Source organism: Epinephelus fuscoguttatus, linkage group LG14 (assembly GCF_011397635.1).
Source record: "Epinephelus fuscoguttatus linkage group LG14, E.fuscoguttatus.final_Chr_v1".
Taxonomy (NCBI): domain Eukaryota; kingdom Metazoa; phylum Chordata; class Actinopteri; order Perciformes; family Serranidae; genus Epinephelus; species Epinephelus fuscoguttatus.
This window is the reverse complement of record NC_064765.1, coordinates 4579809-4599614: the sequence shown is the minus strand read 5'-3', so window position 1 is coordinate 4599614 and position 19806 is coordinate 4579809. Positions and strand designations below refer to the sequence as shown.

General features: G+C 44.6%; 2 protein-coding genes across 6 annotated transcripts in view; one reads left to right on the top strand and one right to left on the bottom strand.

Moving 5' to 3' along the window:
- The window catches only part of hectd1 (HECT domain containing 1), a 38367-nt gene extending 22406 nt beyond the window's left edge, over positions 1 to 15961 (top strand). Inside the window, exons 26-44 of one of the 4 annotated variants that reach the window (XM_049595268.1) lie at positions 2863 to 3852; positions 4790 to 5011; positions 6672 to 6805; positions 6926 to 7082; positions 7524 to 7594; positions 7786 to 7937; positions 8025 to 8079; positions 8674 to 8905; positions 9295 to 9377; positions 9507 to 9634; positions 9801 to 10002; positions 10585 to 10722; positions 10963 to 11447; positions 11763 to 11921; positions 12345 to 12423; positions 12609 to 12702; positions 12949 to 13099; positions 14605 to 14749; positions 15088 to 15961. In XM_049595268.1, the coding sequence (XP_049451225.1) occupies positions 2863 to 3852; positions 4790 to 5011; positions 6672 to 6805; positions 6926 to 7082; positions 7524 to 7594; positions 7786 to 7937; positions 8025 to 8079; positions 8674 to 8905; positions 9295 to 9377; positions 9507 to 9634; positions 9801 to 10002; positions 10585 to 10722; positions 10963 to 11447; positions 11763 to 11921; positions 12345 to 12423; positions 12609 to 12702; positions 12949 to 13099; positions 14605 to 14749; positions 15088 to 15225 (3815 nt within the window). In that variant the 3' untranslated portion in view covers positions 15226 to 15961. Of the gene's footprint in view, positions 1 to 2862; positions 3853 to 4789; positions 5012 to 6671; positions 7083 to 7523; positions 7595 to 7785; positions 7938 to 8024; positions 8080 to 8673; positions 8906 to 9294; positions 9378 to 9506; positions 9635 to 9800; positions 10003 to 10584; positions 10723 to 10962; positions 11448 to 11762; positions 11922 to 12344; positions 12424 to 12608; positions 12703 to 12948; positions 13100 to 14604; positions 14750 to 15087 lie in introns of all 4 variants that reach the window. The other 3 variants (XM_049595269.1, XM_049595270.1, XM_049595266.1) reach the window with 3 other exon arrangements.
- ap4s1 (adaptor related protein complex 4 subunit sigma 1) lies at positions 15479 to 19485 on the bottom strand. Of its 2 annotated transcripts, none has more exons than XM_049595271.1 (6): positions 19365 to 19485; positions 18179 to 18331; positions 17995 to 18081; positions 17091 to 17159; positions 16965 to 16976; positions 15479 to 16856 (listed from the first exon to the last, which is right to left on the bottom strand). In XM_049595271.1, the coding sequence occupies exons 1-6, from the start codon at positions 19422 to 19424 to the stop codon at positions 16728 to 16730; spliced, it is 510 nt and encodes a 169-aa protein (XP_049451228.1). In that variant the 5' UTR covers positions 19425 to 19485; the 3' UTR covers positions 15479 to 16727. The 2 variants fall into 2 exon arrangements, with proteins under 2 accessions (XP_049451228.1, XP_049451229.1); XM_049595272.1 differs by having other exon boundaries at positions 19174 to 19480.
- Between the last annotated feature and the right edge of the window lie 321 nt (positions 19486 to 19806).

Genomic DNA, 19806 nt, shown 5'->3' with positions numbered 1-19806 from the left:
GTGACTTACAGGTGAATGATGTCTCCCAACAGGTCACCTGGACAGTCACTGTTACATCAGATCTTAATAAAAGTTCTTAATTTTGCTCTCGCAGGACGTAACGAACACCTTCCTCCCTCCTCCTTCCTCCTCCTCTCCTCCTCTTCCTCTCTGCCTCGCTCCTCTCGGTGTTTCTGTGTTTTGACTCAGATCTGATGTTCGACGCCACCAGCAGCTCTGTTGATTATCATTTTTAAAAATCATACACCAGGATTATTGTTGTTTAATTTCTTTCTTTGTGGCTTTGACGCTTTTTGCATTTGCCAGAAATATTTTTCTACTTTTGCTTTGATTGTCATTTTCTGTGACTGTGTTCATATTTTTCTCTCTCATCGCTCCACCTGGACCACAAACCTCCCCGAGGGGAGTTTTAAAACAAGTCAACAGATTTTTCTGTAAGGCTTTGGTTCCCAAACCCATGATTAAACGTTCACTCTGTATCATGTTATGTTGAGGTCGATAACAAATAACAGGTGCTCTGCAGATTGACAGATAAATCTTTAAACTGAAATGAACAAATCCAGTTAAAATGTGCTAATATGTTAAATAGATTTCTTAATTTCTTTAAGATTTGCTTTTATTTAAGGTGTTTAAAGACAAAGAAGTAAACACCAGAGTTGTGTTGAGTCTGACGACCACCAACTGCAAATTAAAATAGTTTTTATACAGTGATTGTGGCAGTTTCTGCTTTTTACATTCTCTTTTTATATGTTTGGAAACACAGCATAAAACATAGTTAATATAAACATTAACATAACTTAAGATGTTCTTAGAAACTCACAATAAATGAACAGTGTGATAGATATTGCAGCGCCTGTGGCTTTTGGGAACCTCTGCTTTTAAAGTCACAGTGAAACAGAATTTTTCCACTTCCTTTCTTCATATTAAGTGAGGACTTTCTAGGCTTTTTCATATGTACAGACCAACGACGGGATATAAAGTTGGAGGATGCATCTCCACAAAAATACAAAAATGAATCCAAAATTTCCTGAATACAGCCGCTGCCATCTCCCGCTGGTGACGTCATTTGGAGCCAGAGTCTGTGCAGTAGCGATCTCCAAGGCCTTGAGTTCTATACACCCGTCCAACCTATCACAAGCAGCACCACTGATTGCAAGCACACGATTAGCACACACAGCTGTCAGTCATGATGTCCACCTCCCTTTAATAGCATCAAATAACTATTTGTAGCCAAACTAATCAGAAAAAAAAATGTAAGAAACCATCTTTGGTCAAAATTTATTTGACGTGTATGTTGAGTTTTAAGTTTGGCTCCTGTTCCATACACTAAAGGTCCTGACACATTAAACCGATGGTTGGCCAATGGTGAACGTTAGCCTGCCAGTGGGCCTCTTCGGTAAATGAAATCACTGTCATTGGCAGTTTAGCTCGGTGCAGGGGTAAGGAAGTGAGGAATGTAAACAAAGTTTAGTGATGGTTTGTATTATTGTTCATGGCACACGGTAAAATGCTCTGTTCTTTCAACACTGGATTGTGTTGTTAGTGTGCTAACTGGCTAACTAGCGTTAGGACAGTCTTCCGGTTTCAGCTTTTGAATGACAATTGCAGACTGCTGCCGTCTGCTGCTGTGGAGAGTTATTTCCTCTCACACAGGTACAGAATGTACGTGCTAGTTGGCCATAGGCTTTAGTCCTCCGCGGTGTGTTCATGTGCAAATTTGGCAACGCAGCAGGTGGCCTTTGTCACAGCTAACTCTCTGAAGTTGGTGCGTGTGTGCCTTTACATGGAGGGGTCTGGGTTAAGGACCTATACTGCAGCCAGCCACTAGGGGCGATCGAAATGTGTTGGCTTCACTTTTGGGGAGCTGTCATGTCATCCATCCTTATATACAGTCTTGGGTACATTCATACAAAGCATTTGCATTTTAAGAACTGCAGTAAAGTGAAAACCCTCAGGAGAAATTCCCTGATAATCCACAGCGCATGGTAGGGGTGGGTTGTATGGCCATTTGGATTATATCATGGTAACAGTATATCTTGCAATGCCGTGATTGTTCTTTAATTTTAATTAAGAAATAGTTAAAAAGAACTATACTGTACTTCATCACATTTGATTATGTTCTTCTTTTATTTAGATCATCCATTACCCTACACTAGTGTATATTATACAAGGGACCCCTGTCTCTTCAATAGGGTTCGGAATCATTCAATATTTATCAGTAATATTGTGTTTTTAGGCACCAATATATTAAAACAGTGATTACAAACATGAATATTTGCCTGATAGTTTTCAGCAATCGGTGCTACAGAAAAAATTCAGCCAGTATTTTTTACAGTGTTAAGGTTAATTAACCAGCTTTAATATTTTTATATAGTTTTGTGATACGCACAGTAGTCAGATCAAACACGTCCTTTATTGTACTTTACAGAAAACTAAAAACTAAAATTGTGCTACATAAGACTTAAAGAAAATTTGCATAAAAGAGATCTTTAAAAATAATTAAAAGAATAAATGAATTTCTTTAGTTTTGGAAAACTACCTCTGCAATATGTCCTCTAAAATTTCTACTTAATAAAAAACTTATTGTGATTGTTATAATTAGACAAATTAGAGAACAGGTTCATGGTTTCATTGTGACTTTAAAGGAACATTTCACACAAATGATCCCGCAGTGATCTGGTCCAGTGTGGAGCTGTGTGGAGCTGCTCTGACTGTAAGCTGCTTCTTTGCTGTCTGTCTACCTCCCTCTACCTCTCTGTCTCTACCTGTCTCTACCTGTCGCTGTCTCTCTGTCTGTCTCTCTCTCTGCCGGGTCTCTGACATCCATCCGTCCGTCTCCCTCCTATCTCTCTGTCCATCCAGGCTGGATTGATGTAACCTGGGATGCTGGCGGCTCTAACTCTTACCGTATGGGCGCTGAAGGGAAGTTTGACCTCAAGCTTGCTCCAGGGTACGACCCTGAGTCGGCTGCCACAGCGCCGTCACCCAAACCTGTCTCATCCACTGTTTCAGGCCCCGCCTCCTCCACGGTGGGACCCTCCGCGACGCCGGCGGCCAGCGGCGGCACCACCACCACCACGTCCTCCTCGTCCTCCTCCACCTCATCTTCCTCGCAGCAGCAGTCGTGGAGCAGCCTGGTGAAAAATAACTGTCCCGACAAGGGCGGGGCCACGTCTCTCGGCGGGGCCAGCTCCTCCAGCAGGAAGGGCAGCAGCAGCTCCGTCTGCAGCGTCGCCTCTTCCTCCGACATCAGCCTGAGCTCCTCAGCGGGGCTGCCTGGTGCGGGGGGGCTGCGGCTGGAGAGGAGGGCCGAGGGGCTGCTGCTGGACCAGGGCTCTGGGGTGGGAGGAGTAACTGGGGTCGGCGCTGACGGACACCAACATGAGCCGATTGTCGTGCTGTCCTCTGCGGCAGAGGGTGGGTCTGGCTCAGTATCCAGCTCTGGCACGCTTACCGCCGACACGCCCGCTCCTGGCGATGAAGCCAGAAACAAGGACTCATCCACAGCAACTGACCCAGCAACAGCAATCTCCATGGGCCTGGTGAGCGTGAGCTCCCCAGATGTCAGCTCGGTGTCGGAGTCATCCAGTAAGGACACGCCCTCCCAGAGGCCTCTGTGCTCAGCGGCTAATGCCCGGTTGTCCGTCAGCTCCCTACTGGCTGCTGGCGCACCCATGAGCTCCAGCGCCAGCGTGCCTAACTTGTCATCACGCGAGGCCAGCCTCATGGAGTCCTTCGTCCGCCGTGCACCCAACATGTCACGCACCAACGCCACCAACAACATGAACCTGAGCCGCAGCAGCAGCGACAACAACACCAACACACTTGGCAGGAACGTCATGAGTACTGCTAGTAAGTACTGCTGTGTTACTACATTAATACTACACTGTAACTGCCAGGGAGTACTGCTGTGTAACTACACTAACACTACACCGTAGCTGCCAGGGAGTACTGCTGTATTACTACACTAATACTACACCGTAACTGCCAGGGAGTACTGTAGTATTACTACACTAATACTACACCATAACTGCCAGGGAGTACTGTAGTATTACTACACTAATACTACACCGTAACTGCCAGGGAGTACTGTTGTATTACTACACTGTGGCTGCCAGTGAGTACTGCAGTATTACTACACTGATACTACAGTGTAGTACTTTTCTGTCTGAAGTTAGTTTGAAAGTTTGAAATTCTAGCTGGAACCTTAGCTCAGTAGCTTTCTGTTAAAAGCTAATTAAAAAATCACTACTGTAGCCACAGTAATAATTGATAGCAGGCCAAATGAATATTGTAGCTGTGTAGTGTTTGGATAAACTCCACCAAGAAAGCTCTCTGGTTAGACACTGGTGGGTAAGGAGCAGGAATTTTCTTAAAACTGGATCCAGGTTCCTGCGGTCAAACTGTAGGTGAAGTTCCAAACAGCATCCCTGGAAATGTTCTGGTGGTTGAGACGTACCAGTAAGCTGCAAACAAAACCATCTCAGCAGCGCTGTGAAGTGACAGGAAGTGTCTAACCTAAGAGATCATCTCAACCTACTTTGGACTCCAGTTAAATGTTTTTGCTCAGAGGTGATTGTTGGTGGTTGTTGTGAGATGTGAGACCAGATGTTCCGGTCTGCATCCTGCCGGGCAAACAGCATGAGCATCCTCCAGCCAATCAGCAGCTGTTTCCAGTCAGCTGACTGGATTTTAACGAGCTTCACCTGCAGCTTTGTCTCCTTGGTTCCTGACAAACTAACCGCCCTTTGTTTGTTTGTTTGTTTGTTTGTTTGTTGTTTGTTTGCAGCTTCTCCTCTCATGGGCGCTCAGAGCTTTCCTAACCTCACCACCACTGGCACCACCTCCACCGTTACCATGTCAACCTCCATAGTAACCAGCAGCAATAACGTAGCCACGGCCACCACGGGTCTGTCGGTGGGCCAGTTGCTAAGCAACACCCTGACAACCAGCCTGACGTCCACGTCCAGCGAGAGTGACACAGGCCAGGAGGCCGAGTTCTCTCTCTATGGTTGGTGACCACACACACACACACACACACACACACACACACACACACACACACAGACACACAGCCTGCTTCAGCTAACCTGCTGTCTAACTCTTCTGACATCAGAGCAGATTAGCAAACTAAAATATCCCATATCCCAACCCTTTCTGAACAGGTCACATGATTTATTTTTTTAAACATCATTCTCTGTCCTTGAAAAGCTTTTTTATTGCAGGTGAATTTAAAAGAGCAGCAAAATGAAGTGTGAGCACGTCTGAAACTATTATTTTCATTACTGATGATTTCCTCAATTTATCTTTGAGGCTACAAATGTCAAGAATAGCAACATATCCTAAAACATCCTAAAAGCAGAGCCTGGTTTTTCTTTAAATATTTTGATCTTAGTGTCTGTTCAATACCAGAGTTGTGTCTATGTTACAAAATGAAACTGATATTCATTGATGTTCAGTTTTGGGGCACCCATTAGCTCACCTAGTAGAGCAGGCACCTAATGTACAAAGGCCTTGAACTTGCCGTGGCAGCCGCTGGCTCGATTCCAACCTACAGCCCTTTGCTGCATGTCATCCCCCCTCTCTATCTCCCTCTTTTACACCAAAACAACTGTCCCATCAATTAAAGGCAAAAAGCCCTAAAAATATCTTAAATTGTATCTAACATACATGTGTTATATTGCAACGCAGTTTTTGGTATTATGTAAAGTAATTCAGGTTTCTCAAATGAACAAACAGCTCTACAAGAGTTGCATCGCCGTCTCAAATGACCAACCTAATGAGTTAAATTTGAAAATACCTGATATAATAGTAGGTAAATCAAAACAGTCAGACTAAGGATTTATTGACTGCTTTCAATACTTGACATGTTCCAAACTCAGTGCTGCAGACAAAATGTAATTTGTTTTTTAAGATGTGTTTCCCCTTTTATTGTTTTAAGCTATGAATAACCAGACTTGATATCCGTCTCAAGAAAAACAGTCCCAAAGCGAGAAAGCAGAATATGGTGTGCAGTCCGAGGACACGGACCATCAGCTGCTCTAATAGCAACTTGAATTCAGCAAGCCGAGCCCAGGTTTCTCACCAGATGAGCAAACTTTCTGTTGCTGCCATTACACAGATTAGATCCAGCCCGATGTGATGTTGGTGCTGGGATTTCGACTTGTACCAGCCGTGACTGAGACCATCTCTAGACCTTGCGCTTGCTCTCTTCCCTTGCGAATAGTCTAACAGTTGGAAGAGGCATATACGACTTACCTGTGATGCTTAAATAAGTAAAACATGACATCAGATTTTTTTTCCCCCCAGTACCCCAATATCGGATTGCAGTACTTTGTAAAACATAAAATTGTAAAACATAATAAATCTACACCCAAGTATTGTGATAGTGTTGTGTTGTGAGATAAACATTGGGCTTTTAGAAGCCAGAATGTGTATTTAACCTTCATTATTTAATATTTGTTTCGGCTGCACACGTTCTTTTGGTCATCTCCGGTAGTTGTATTTGGCACAGGGGTGTGGTTTCACATTATTTTATCTGTTCATCACTGACGTGGAGGCTCTTAAGGCTTTAAATCTGTGGAGCTGAATTTTAAGATGTTCCCTTTGTTGCTTCAGCCAGCATCATGTTTCCTCACGTCTCTTTCTCTCCCTTTTCTAACCTCCTGCAGACTTCCTGGACAGCTGTCGCGCCAACACACTACTGGCTGAGCTGGACGACGAGGAGGACCTCCCAGAGCCTGACGACGACGATGACGAGAACGAAGACGACAATCAGGAGGACCAGGAGTACGAGGAGGTCCTGGTAATAGACCTTTTTAATAAAACAGTGCCTGTAGATCAGCACTCACCTGGCACTGTGAGTGTGGAGCAACAGGAAGTGATGTCAGAGGGTGTGATGAATGACTGGCTGCTGTCCCCGCAGGAGGAGGAGGAGTACGAGACCAAAGGAGGTCGCAGGAGGACGTGGGACGACGACTTCGTCCTGAAGAGACAGTTCTCTGCTCTCGTCCCCGCCTTTGACCCCCGACCAGGAAGAACCAACGTCCAGCAGACCACCGACCTGGAGATCCCCCCGCCAGGTACAACACACACACACACACACACACACACACAAGAAGGATCCTAAAATTGATCTCAGTAATGTATAAGTGGAACGAGAACAAAAATGTCAAGAAATAAGTTATGAAGTCAAGCAAACATTAATAATAGTATCTGTTGGGTTGATGATGATGAACATGTATAAACATCCAAAGCTCTGATCATGTTCACAACTTAATTTCTACAGTCTTTTAAACCACTGCTCAGAGAAGGTTTTTATCAGATACTAGCAAATGCCTCTTCGAGATTCAGGATGTCCCAGTGTTTACTTTGAGTCATCACTTCCTGTGTTGATCAGAATATAAGATGTCAACTGTTCCACATTCCAGCCCAGCTCAATATACTCTCACTTAGATTATGTAACTGAAGCAAATGTTATCTGAGTATTTAAACTTATCTAAACTTTCTTTTTTTTCTGTCAGGAACTCCTCGTTCGGAGGTTCAGGAGGAGGTGGAGTGCGCTCCGTCCCCTCACCTCTCTCTCACCCTGAAGGTAAGAAAGTCAGGAAATATATTATTTATTTATAAGACTGTATTGTGAACGGTTTAACTCCAGGCATAGAGCTGAGTCTGTAATCAGAACAATCAGATCCTGCAGGTTGGGAAAAGTTTGGAGTTTGAAATTGGAACACGAGATTTAAGTTTAATTTACAAGTTTAAATGTTGGCTCATGTGTGCGTTCAGGTGGCGGGGCTGGGTACGACCCGGGAGGTGGAGCTTCCTCTGTCCAACTACAAGTCCACCATCTTCTACTATGTCCAGCGGCTGCTGCAGCTATCCTGCAGCGGAGCCGTGAAGACGGACAAACTGCGACGCATCTGGGAGCCCACTTACACGTACGAGTCATGACTGAGTCCGAGTCCGAGTCTGAGGTGTTTGATGGTTTCACAGATGAATAATTTCTGTTCTGTTTCGTCCTGCAGGATAATGTACAGAGAGCTGAAGGACTCTGACAAAGAGAAGGAGAGCGGGAAGATGGTGAGTCACACTTTCAATGCACATCACTGTTTTCTCTTTGAGTAACACCCTCACAAAGTTTTAGAAAATATAGATACAAATGATCCCAGCTGAGGTTGAAAAAGTGGACAGACATAAACATGAAAAGATGTCTGCTGTACATGACATCATTCTGGGTCAGGCTTCTGTTTATTCTTGATTTATTTCCAGCAGTGTAGCCAGTGTAGATCTGTACTGCTGCCCCACCTCTTACCTCCGCCTCTCTCCAAAGACCAAAACCTAATAATAGAAAAGAATAAAAGTATCACAGAAGCGCAGCAGAAAAAACGGAGGATGTCCCCTCTTCTTTGACGTCTGCTTCTGACCATCTCATTTTTAAACCTTTTGATGTTTGGCAGCCGATCAGTGGGACTTATTACAGTAACAAACGTGAAACTGAAATGATTTTGTATTTAATAATTAACAAAATAAAGTGAAGCAGAATATAAACACATCTGACATCAGATAATTTTATTTTTGAATCATCAAGCTTGTTTGATTTAGAAGCTTTCAGATCAGTATCAGCAGAATAAACCCAGCTGACCTCTGACCCTTTGACCTCTCTCCTTCCTCCAGGACTTGTGTGAACACAGTATCAGTATATCAGGAGGTCGTTCTGGAGGTTTGAGCCCCGGCTCTGTCTCGGCCAATCAGAGCAGTGAGATCCTGTGCGTTGCCCGGGAGATGGCGCAGGCGAAGGCGGGCTGCAGCCAGAACGCCTGCGGGGTGGAGGATGTCCTGCAGCTCCTACGCATCCTTTACATCATCGGAGGAGACGCAGCGTCCAACGCACGCACGCTGCAGGAGGGTACGAACACACATAATTTTAAAGTCTGAGGTTTTCTTTTTCTTCATCCAAGATTCTTTGTGTCTCATTTTCCTTTTAATGAATAAACGTATGAGCTTTGAGTGGTCAGCTCCAGCCTGTCAACAACAAGGGTTGTATAGGAGACACCACACAAAGTAGGGTGACAGACGCTCACTGACGGTGGACCAGTTTGGTGTGTCTGCATGGATTAGATTTATTTTTCCCGCAGTGATTCTACTAGATTGACAAACAACAACCAGTACTGACAATGAAAACACAACCTTAAATTAGAAATTAGAATCACTTAAATACCGAATTCTGAGTACTGCTGATGCCACTGTATATTTGAATTTTATCAGTTTTGAGAATTTTCTTTTTCTTTTTTGCAGACTTTGACGAGCTGCAGTTCAACGCATCTCCAGAGGAGTTCACCAGTAAGAAGATCACGACCAAGATTCTGCAGCAGATTGAGGTCCGTTCATATGAGAGAGCAGATTTATAAACAGTGATGACTTGTGTCATCAAGGTGTTGTTGTGTGAACATTAAAGTTTGTGTGTGACGGCAGCAGAGTTTGACCTGAGTGTGCTTTTTGTCTCTCAGGAGCCTCTGGCTCTGGCCAGCGGAGCTCTGCCCGACTGGTGTGAACAGCTCACCTCCAAGTGTCCTTTCCTCATCCCCTTTGAGACCCGACAGCTCTACTTCACCTGCACAGCGTTTGGAGCATCCAGGTGAGTCTTAACAGAGACTTCCTGTCTGTGACCTCTGACCCTGACTATATCCTCCCTCTCCCACCCTGAGCCTTGACTTTCGGTCCTGACCTGTGACCTCTGCCCACTGACGTGTCTCTTTACCTGACCACAATCGTTGACCTCTGACCCCCGGATGTGTCCGCAGGGCGATTGTGTGGCTCCAGAACCGGCGGGAGGCGACCATGGAGCGGTCCAGACCGTCCACCACGGTGCGGCGTGACGACCCCGGAGAGTTCAGGGTGGGTCGGCTCAAACACGAGCGAGTCAAAGTCCCCAGAGGCGAAGCCATGATGGAGTGGGCGGAGTCCGTCATGCAGCTGCATGCCGACAGGAAGTCGGTGCTGGAGGTGAGATAGCGACACAAAACGCTGACACACACACACACACACACACACACACACACACACACACACACAGAGTGAGGTTTAAAGAACAACTGCGACCCCTACAGCTTCATTTATACATTCACTATTATACTGATTTAACCGTTTCAGTAAACAGTTTCCACATTAACAGGCAGGAAACACTCGATTTTTTTGTTGAGTCTAAAAAATGTTAGAGAATAAATATTAACATGATATATTTAGGACTACATATACATTCAGTTGGACTACAGATTCTGTTATGAGGAGAACAAAGGTATTTTTAATTTTACTCTGCAGCCCTGTGTTATATAAATGTTTTCAGTACATGACTTACATATTTTCTGAAAGGTTTTCTTGCATTATTGCTCTTTTGAAAAGTTGCCTCACCTTTCAGTAAATAGCAGCAACTTTTTGCTTCACAGACAAAAAGCACTTGAATGTAAAGAAACACACTCGGTCATGTTCTGATGGTGTTAATGCCTCCAAATTGTACTAACTCATCTTTAACAAAGTCAAGTATATAATGTACGTGTATTATATCTATTTGTGTGTATGTGTGTCTAGGTGGAGTTTCAGGGGGAGGAGGGCACAGGTCTTGGTCCGACTCTGGAGTTCTATGCCTTAGTGGCTGCAGAGTTTCAGAGAACATCACTGGGGATCTGGCTGTGTGACGACGACTTCCCTGATGACGAGTCCAGACAGGTGAGATACACAAAGTTTTTAAGTTTTACTGGCATCAGGTCGATTCACATCTTCCTGTATATGAACTGAACGCTCTGTGGTGTCGTGAAAACTAAAACGCTCAGCATGAGAGCTCTGCTGGTGCGTTCAGGGGACAGACACACAGCTGATAACAGTGTGATGGCTGTGTGGATTCTCTCAGCTTGAGTTTGTGAACCCTCCGCAGTAAACGGGTCCTTGTCCTGTGTCTCTGTGTCTCAGGTGGACCTGGGCGGCGGTCTGAAGCCTCCTGGTTTCTACGTGCAGCGCTCCTGCGGTCTGTTCCCAGCTCCGTTCCCTCAGGACAGCGAGGAGCTGGAGCGAATCACCAAGCTCTTCCACTTCCTGGGCGTCTTCCTGGCCAAGTGCATTCAGGACAACCGCCTGGTGGACCTACCCGTCTCCCAGCCCTTCTTCAAGCTGCTCTGCATGGGGGACATCAAGTCCAACATGAGCAAACTGCTGTACCAGAGCCGCAGCTCGCCGCAGGGTCACGACCCTGACAGACCCCACCTGCAGTCCTTCCTGCTGCTGTCGGAGGTGCAGTCGGAGGCGTCCACCGAGGAGAGCCAGGAGACGTACTCTGTGGGCAGCTTCGACGAGGACTCCAAGTCTGAGTTCATCATGGACCCCCCAAAACCCAAACCGCCTGCCTGGTACCACGGCATCCTCACTTGGGACGACTTCCAGCTCGTCAACCCGCACAGGTGAGACACAGAGAGAGGCATCGACAGGTGGCTCACAATGTTCAACTCTTCTCAGTCAGCTCGTCACTTTGATTTATTAACTCAAGCTCAGTGTTTTAAAGGAACATTGCATGTTTTTTTTCTGAACATAAATACTGAACTTTACTGCCAGCTGTTGTGCTGCTTTTGTTTCAGATTTTTAATTCCTTCTTTTAATCATTTATTGTCAGTATATGATGATGTAATCAGTTTATAACACTTACGTTTCATTTCTCTCCAACCTCTTCTCTCCTCTTCTTTCTTCTCCTTCTCTTCCTCCTCCTTCTGCTCCTGCAGGGCGAGTTTCCTGAAGGAGGTGAAGGAGCTGGCAGTGAAGAGGAGGCAGATTCTGTCCAGTAAGAGTTTGTCTGAAGATGAGAAGAACACCAGACTGCAGGACCTGATGCTGAGGAACCCACTGGGCTCTGGACCTCCCCTCAGCATAGAGGACCTCGGGTAAGACACACAACCACTCACACTTTTCACACGCACATCACAGCCTTTTGGTCTCCATGGTAACACCCCCAGCAACTCCAGTATCTCAACTTCACCCTCTGGGTCAGATCTTACTGGTGGACAGAGGCTGAGTGGTGCGTTTAAGGACCAAGACAAAACTCAAAGTTTATCAGAACAAATGTAACTGCAGATGTATAAATGTATGCAGCTTAATCCTAACACTGCTCGATGAGTGAAGATAGGCAAGTGTTTTATACCTATGAAGTTATTTGACTCAGTCTTTAAAAAAAAAAAAAACAACCTAAAACTGATCACCGAGCTTTAAAGGAGGTCGTTAGCAGCTGGTTTCTATTCAGATGAGAACACGTCAGACAGCTGTTCAGTCAGATGAACCTCTGTCTCTTCTTGTTTTCTTCTCTTCAGGTTAAACTTCCAGTTCTGTCCGTCCTCGAAGGTTCACGGTTTCTCAGCTGTGGATCTGAAACCAAATGGAGACGACGAGGTAAAAACACCCCTGTTGATACAGAGACATGAGATCTGTGTGGCAGTGAGCATGAACTTCTGCTGATGAATGAACAAATGTGTTTAATTCAGACTGGAAACTTGAATCGATTTCATATCAACAGTGTTTCTCAACATGTTTTGATTTTACTGAATTTGTAACATACACTAAATATGTGTGTGTAGATGGTGACGATGGAGAATGCAGAGGAGTACGTGGAGTTGATGTTTGACTTCTGTATGCACACCGGCATCCAGAAACAGATGGAGGCCTTCAGAGGTACGTACACACAAACACACACACCACCTGGCTGCAGCGTCGTCTCCTCAGTCAGTGACTTAATCATTGTAATTTTTTAATTTTTCTTCAGTCTCACAGTGATCCAGTGACAATACTCTGCACATCCAAACAGAAGCTGCTCACACATCATTCAGCTCATTGTGTCCACATGGACACTAATCCTCCCCTCTTCTCTCCTCTCCTATGTCCTCCTCTCTTCTCTCCTGTCTTGTCTCCTTTCCTCAGAGGGTTTTAATCGAGTGTTTCCGATGGAGAAGTTGAGCTCTTTCAGCCACAAGGAGGTTCAGATGATCCTCTGCGGCAACCAATCACCTTCCTGGACTGCTGATGACATCATCAACTACACAGAGCCAAAGCTGGGTTACACCAGAGACAGGTGCGTCTCCGCAGACAGGTGTTTCCTGTTTTATATAAAGGAGTTACTGGCGTGTCCCCACGGACAGGTGTTTCCATAGAAGAGTTACATGTGTGCCTCCACAGACAGGTGCTTTCTGTTTAAAGATTATTTTTGGGGGGCTTTTTTGCATTTAATATATAGGACAGAGTGAAATGGGGTGAGAGAGAGAGAGCGTAGGGTGACATGTAATAAATGGTTGCAAGCCGGACTTGAACCTGCAGCCACTGCGTCGAGGCATTGCCTCTGTACGTGGGGTGCCGGCACTATCCACTACACTACCAATGCCCCAAGGTGCTTTCTGTTTCATATAGAAGAGTTATAGGTGCATCTCCACAGACAGGTGTTTCCTGTCTATATAGAAGAGTTACAGGTATGTCTATGTGGACGAGTGTTTTGTGTTTATATAGAAGAGTTAAGGGTGTGTCTCTGCAGACAGGTGTTTTCTGTTTAATACTGAGGAGGTACAGGTGAGTCTCCTCGGGCAGGTGTTTTTATAGAAGAGTTACAGATGCTACTGAGCAGACAGACGTTTCCTGTTTATGTAGAAGAGTCACAAATGCGTCTCCGAAGACAGGGGTTTTCTGTTTTATATAGAAGAGTTACAGGTGTCTCTCTGCAGACAGGGGTTTTCTGTTTTATATAGAGGAGTTACAGGTGTGTCTCTGCAGACAGGTGTTTCCTGTTTATGTAGAAGAGTAACAGATATGTCTCCGCAGACAGGTGTTTTCTGTTTTATATAGAAGAGTTACAGGTGTTTGTCCGCGGACAAGTGTTTCCTGTTTATGTAGAAGAGTAACAAATATGTCTCCACAGACAGGTGTTTCCTGTTTATATAGAGTAGATTCAGGTGTGTGTCCGCGGACAGGTGTTTCCTGTTGATATAGAAGAGTTAAAGGTGCGTCTCAGAGTGTTTTGTGTTTATATAGAAAAATTAAGGGTGTTTCTCTGCAGACAGGTGTTTTCTGTTTTATATAGAGTTACAGGTGAGTCTCCGCGTACAGGTGTTTATATAGAAGAGTTACAGATGCTACTCAGCAGACAGACGTGTCCTGTTTATGTAGAAGAGTTACAGGTGCGTCTCTGTGGACAGGTGTTTCCTGTTTTATATAGAGGAGTTTCAGGTGCGTCTCCACAGACAGGTGTTTCCTGTTTTATATAGAGGAGTTTCAGGTGCGTCTCCACAGACAGGTGTTTCCTGTTTATATAGAAGAGTTACAGATGCTACTCAGTAGACAGACGTGTCCTGTTTATATAGAAGAGTCACAAATGTGTCTCTGCAGACAGGTGTTTCCTGTTTATATAAAAGAGTTACAGGTGCGTCTCTGTGGACAGGTGTTTCCTGTTTATATAGAGGAGATTCAGGTGTGTCTCCACAGACTGATGTTTCCTGTTTATATAGAAGAGTCACAGGTGCGTCTTCTTGGACAGGGAATGAAAACATAGTTCAGCACCTGTGTGATGTAACCTGTCTCTCTCCTCTTCAGTCCCGGCTTCCTGCGGTTTGTCAGAGTTTTATGTGGGATGTCATCTGACGAGAGGAAAGCGTTCCTACAGTTCACCACCGGCTGCTCCACGCTGCCCCCTGGCGGCCTTGCCAACCTGCACCCCCGCCTCACCATCGTCAGGAAGGTAAACTCGCTCTCTGATTAGCTCGTCAGCTGCAGAGCAAACACTCAAACTCTGCAGGGTCAGACAACTCCTGACTGTTTCTATTGTTACATCTCCTCCTCCTCCAAATTTTGATAACCTGATGTTGCATTCAGGTCATGTGGGAGTTCAAAGTTCTCCCTGGTAAAGAGCTTCACGTCAGTGTTAATTTAGGCAGCTATTTTAGATTCAGCCTTTAGATCAAAGTGTTTGAGTTTTAGTCACATTTAGTCATTTTTATCCGTTATAGTTTTAGTCAACAAAAAAGTAAATAACTTTATGGCAAAATGTTTCATAATCGTGTGTGTGTTTGGCCGCAGGTGGACGCCACCGACTCCAGCTACCCATCAGTCAACACGTGCGTTCACTACCTGAAGCTTCCGGAATATTCCTCCGAGGACATCATGAGAGAGCGTCTGTTAGCCGCCACCATGGAGAAAGGCTTCCACCTCAACTGACCTCTGACCTCCAACCACACTGAGCATGCTCCTCAAGTCACCGCCGCCGCCGCCCTGCCCGCCCGCCGCCACCACCGCCGCGTGATCGACGGATCAGCCGGCCAATCGGAACCAGCCGACTGACTGACTGACTGCTGGAGGACGACGAGGAGGACTCATGTCGCAGAATAAAAATGAAAGCTCACATCCTTAACCCCTCGCCTCCTTCCCTTGTCTTCTTCATCCTCTTTCTCACTCACCTGAGCTGCTGCAGGCTGCTGTGTGTGTGTGTGTGTGCGTGCGTGTTTGTGCGTGTGCATGTGTTGACCTTCCTCCTCCTCCTCCTCCTCCTCCTGTCTCCTCAGTTTAGTGCCTGGTTTGACTCGTAGCTTCTGTTTTCAGTTCCTCCTCCTTCAAACAATCACGCTTCTTCTTTGTTTTTATTTTATTGCTTTTTGTTTCCGTGTGTGTGCGAACTTTTTTTTTTTTTGGGTTGTTTCTGACCGGCTGTAGAGGTCAAAGGTCAGAGTGCATTTGGTGTTCTTCTTTGACTTGATGAAGCTATAGAGACAAAAACACTGGTTGTGTGCGAGGCACATGGTAAGAGAAAAGGCTCTGCTCTCCCTCTTGTATTTTCTTTGTATATTATTATAAACATTTATTTAACTCAAGTTGCAGTTTGAGGTAAACAGATATTTTCAAATGTGTATGCTCCAAAAAAAATAATCATTAAAATGTTTGCAAAGTATGAATTAAAGATGGAGTCCTGTGGTCTGTGAGCATGTGGCCAGAAGTATGTGGACAGCTGGTCATTGTGGCCAGTGAGGACACGTCCAGGGTGTCTGGGTTTATATTTACCCACAAATTAGACCTTTTTTTCTTTTTTAAATTTAGGTCTAATTTTATTTTGTACTTGTGTCTTTTACATGAAAGTAAGATCTTGCTTTCAGACCCCTTTTCCACCAATGAGGTTTTGATCAGAACCACCATAATCAAGGATGTTTCTTAGCGGAGGGCAATACAAATCCAACACACTGGATCTTTAAAATATGTTAAAGTTCATTGGATAACATATCTTTACACCTGCAGGTACCAGGAATAATAAATGTGGAGATCAGTGGAAGTAAATGACAAAATGTTTTATGTAATTTGGGTGAAGTGAGCCTTTAAACCAGACTTCATGTTAATGATTAATCAGCATCAGAACATTGGCACCTTTAATAGTCACAAAGCTGCAGGTTTGATTCAGTTTACAGTCGACTGCTGATGATGTCACTCTGAACCAATAAATAAAACCGTACACAAATGCTTAAACAAATTCATCCAATGGAGTGGACCCAAAGTTCTGTCAGGCCGAGCGCAAACAAAGAGCACCTCAGCGGATATCGTCCCTTTATTTCTAGCTCCGTCTGCTGTAACCCTCCCACATCACAGCTCCAGTTACATCACATGTGTCGTACTCCAAAGCTCCCCTGGGGTCAAAGAGCACATCCCAGCCTCTTTTGAATAGCCTCGGTGGAGCCTCAGCCGTCAGCCATCTTGTCGAGGGCGTTGAGCGGCGCGAGGATGCGGCTCTTGTTTGTCTCCACGATGTGTCCGTTCTGGATCATCTCGTCCAGGATGATGTGGACTCGGTCCAGGTTAAACATGATCTGAAGACGACGCCGAGTCAAAGAAACAAACCAACAACAAACATGTATGTGTCAGACAGGAAGTGGTGCTCGCAGAGAGCAGCTGTGATTGGTCAGAGTAAAGGATACGTCCAGTTCACTCTGTCAGGGGAGACAAACAAACAGCGTTATCAGACTGCATCACAGTCAGGCTTAGCACTGAGCAGGTCTGCAGCTCCTGTCGTGAAGCAGTGAAAGGTCAAAGTGTGAACTCACCACGCGGCTGAAGTATTTATCCAAAACCTCCACAAAGTTATGAACCAGCTCGTAGACGGACAGCTCGTTCTGTGGAGACACATCACACACACACACACATATTCAAGTGTTTCAACAGCTCAGAGCAAAGAAGACGAGAAGCCTTCAAAGGCTGCAGCCCCTGAATTGAGACACGGCTACTGACTGTAGAGAGGGACATTCACGTTTTCGCGTCAGTCACCACCTGTAGGCCCCTCCACAGATTTTTTTTTAACCTGAAAGTGCCTAATTTGGTTTTGTTTTTACCGGTTTAAATCATTGGCTGGATTTGTTTTGGCGAGGAGAGGACCTCTGAGGACAATTTGGTTTATGGTAAAAACCTCGATCAGAAGTAAAGTGAGCAACATTGCCATCGGAGTTGGCAGCAACAAGCAGCAACTTTTTTAACGTGAAGCTGCTTTATTCAGTGTTTTTACCAGTTTCAGTCACCTGGTCCGTTTGTTTTGTAGAGAAGGCGACCTCTGTGGATAATTCGGCTTCACCAAAATCAAATCAGTTCATCCTTGAGTTCGAGTGGATGTTTGCGCCAAATAAGAAAACATTCCCTCAAGGCATTCTTGAGATATCACGTTAACAAGAATGAGACACACTAGGTCACAATGACCTTGACCTTTGACCACCAAAGTCTGATCGTTTCATGGCTGAGTCCAAGCGGACGTTTGTGCCAAATCTGAAGAAATTCCCTCACGGTGCTCTTGAGATACTGCTATCACAAGAATGTGATGAACCTGAAAACACACTGCCTATCGTCGCCACAGAGACCTGACAAACAGGAGGAAGCAGTGCATTTGTTTGGGACTACTTTCAGCAGCGGATTCATTTCTCAGAATCATGTAGTGGTGCTGATGTGAGCAGTGTTTCTCACCTCGTTGTCTGTGACTCCGACCACGATGTACAGCGCAGCGTACTGGCGGTAGACCAGTTTAAAGTCTTTGTACTCCACAAAGGAACACTGGGAACAAGCAGAGGGGAGAACAGTTAAAGGAGCATACCACGGCTTTTATGATCCATCACTAAACACCATGTATACTTCAGAGACAAACAGGTACCTGGTCCTTCTTGCGGCTCAGGCAGCAGCGGACCACGTCGGCCTCCAGCACTGATCTCTTGCTCAGCTCCACAGGTTGGTAATACCTGGACAGTCTGGTCTGACCCTGCCGGTTCACCATCAGCATGAACTTGATCATCCTGAGATCAGACACCTGAACGACACACAGCAGACAGAGGATGATACTGTCAGATAAATAATCTGTCCCTCCTCCAACATCTAGAGATGAGAGAGTACCTCTCCTTATGCAGTATAATCTACATTTCATGATCAACCTCTAATAATACACAACATTAAGTAATAATAGTAATCCCAACGGAGAAAGCCCTTTTTGTTAGAGAGTAAGATCCTTTTTGTTTAACTAAAAACAGCCCAGAAATCACTATCACCAACCCCACCAGACTCCACTGAAATAAACAGTAATTGTATCTTTGTAAAATATGCTTCATTGTAAGTTGACTGAAACAAAATAAAACTCACAAAAACCTTCTACATTCACCTTTCCACTTTTCCACCAACCACCAACTCTGGTTTGATTGAATTAAACACTGAATTCACCCAATTAAATGTGAATATATGCTCCCTCTGTACACGCTAAAATGACTGTTTATTTGAATGGAGTCTGGTGGGTTTGGTGATGGTGATTTCAGGGCTGTTTCTGGTGAAACAAAAAGGATCTTACTCTTTAACACAAAGCTCTATCTCTGTAGGGATCCTTTCACAACTGTCAGACACTTAGAATAACAATCTGAGCCTGTCAGTAGCAAAAACAAACACTTTTAGAGGACGAGTATTGATGGTGTTTCAGGCTTCACGGCTTCCGTAGGTGGGGCTGCAGAGTTTACGAGCAGCACTTGAAGGCAGCACATAGTAGAATTTTACATGACCTGTTTATAACCGTTAATAAAACCGTTTTTTTAAACAGTGTAACTATTTTATATGGCCGTTAACCGGTGTCAAGTATTGGTCAACATCATAAATGTTTCGTTAACTTACCGGCAGCTGTTAGCTTGTAGCTAAACTGTGACTAAATGAGCCCCATCATCACACAAGCTAACAACAACCCACTAACTGCTGGTAAATCTAATAATGCTATTAAACAGTGAGGCATAACAGCCGAGAAGACACTCTGAACATAAATCAAAGTTATAATAGAGTTAAATTAAACTTATATTAAATTAAAATACCAGTAAAACATACGAGGATTCAGATACCAGCGCTATGAAGCTAACTAGAGCTGTTAGCATCTGTGACGCATGCTCAGTACAGTCTTCATCTGGTGCGTTCAGGCAACAAATGGTAAATAAGGATTTTAAGACTCGGCCCACATTACAGACTGTACTTGACTGTATTTCGAGTTTCAAGTTATTTATTGTCATGGGAACAACACTTTTAGAAAAGCATTCGTCGGCAATACAAAGTTTAGATGCTCATTACACATGTTTAAAAAAACACGCAACTAAAAATGAGAATTAAAGACAACACAGTAAAAGTAGATAAACAAAACAAATTCAACAAAGGTCTGACTGCATTCAAGATGTTTTTGAAAAATACAATCATAACATTGAATTGTGTTTATTTTAGTGTATGTATTTAGCGTTGAATGTAAGTGATGATCAAATATGTAAA

What these genes read in the sequence shown, in the direction of transcription:
- ap4s1 (XM_049595271.1), bottom strand. Translation starts at nt 19,424, where the DNA reads ATGCTAACAGCTCTAGTTAGCTTCATAGCGCTGGTATCTGAATCCTCG. An exon ending in AATCCTCGTATGTTTTACTG is followed by an intron (nt 18,332 to 19,364) that starts GTATTTTAATTT and finishes TGTGTCGTTCAG; the next exon opens with GTGTCTGATCTCAGGATGAT. An exon ending in TGAGCCGCAAGAAGGACCAG is followed by an intron (nt 18,082 to 18,178) that starts GTACCTGTTTGT and finishes GCTTGTTCCCAG; the next exon opens with TGTTCCTTTGTGGAGTACAA.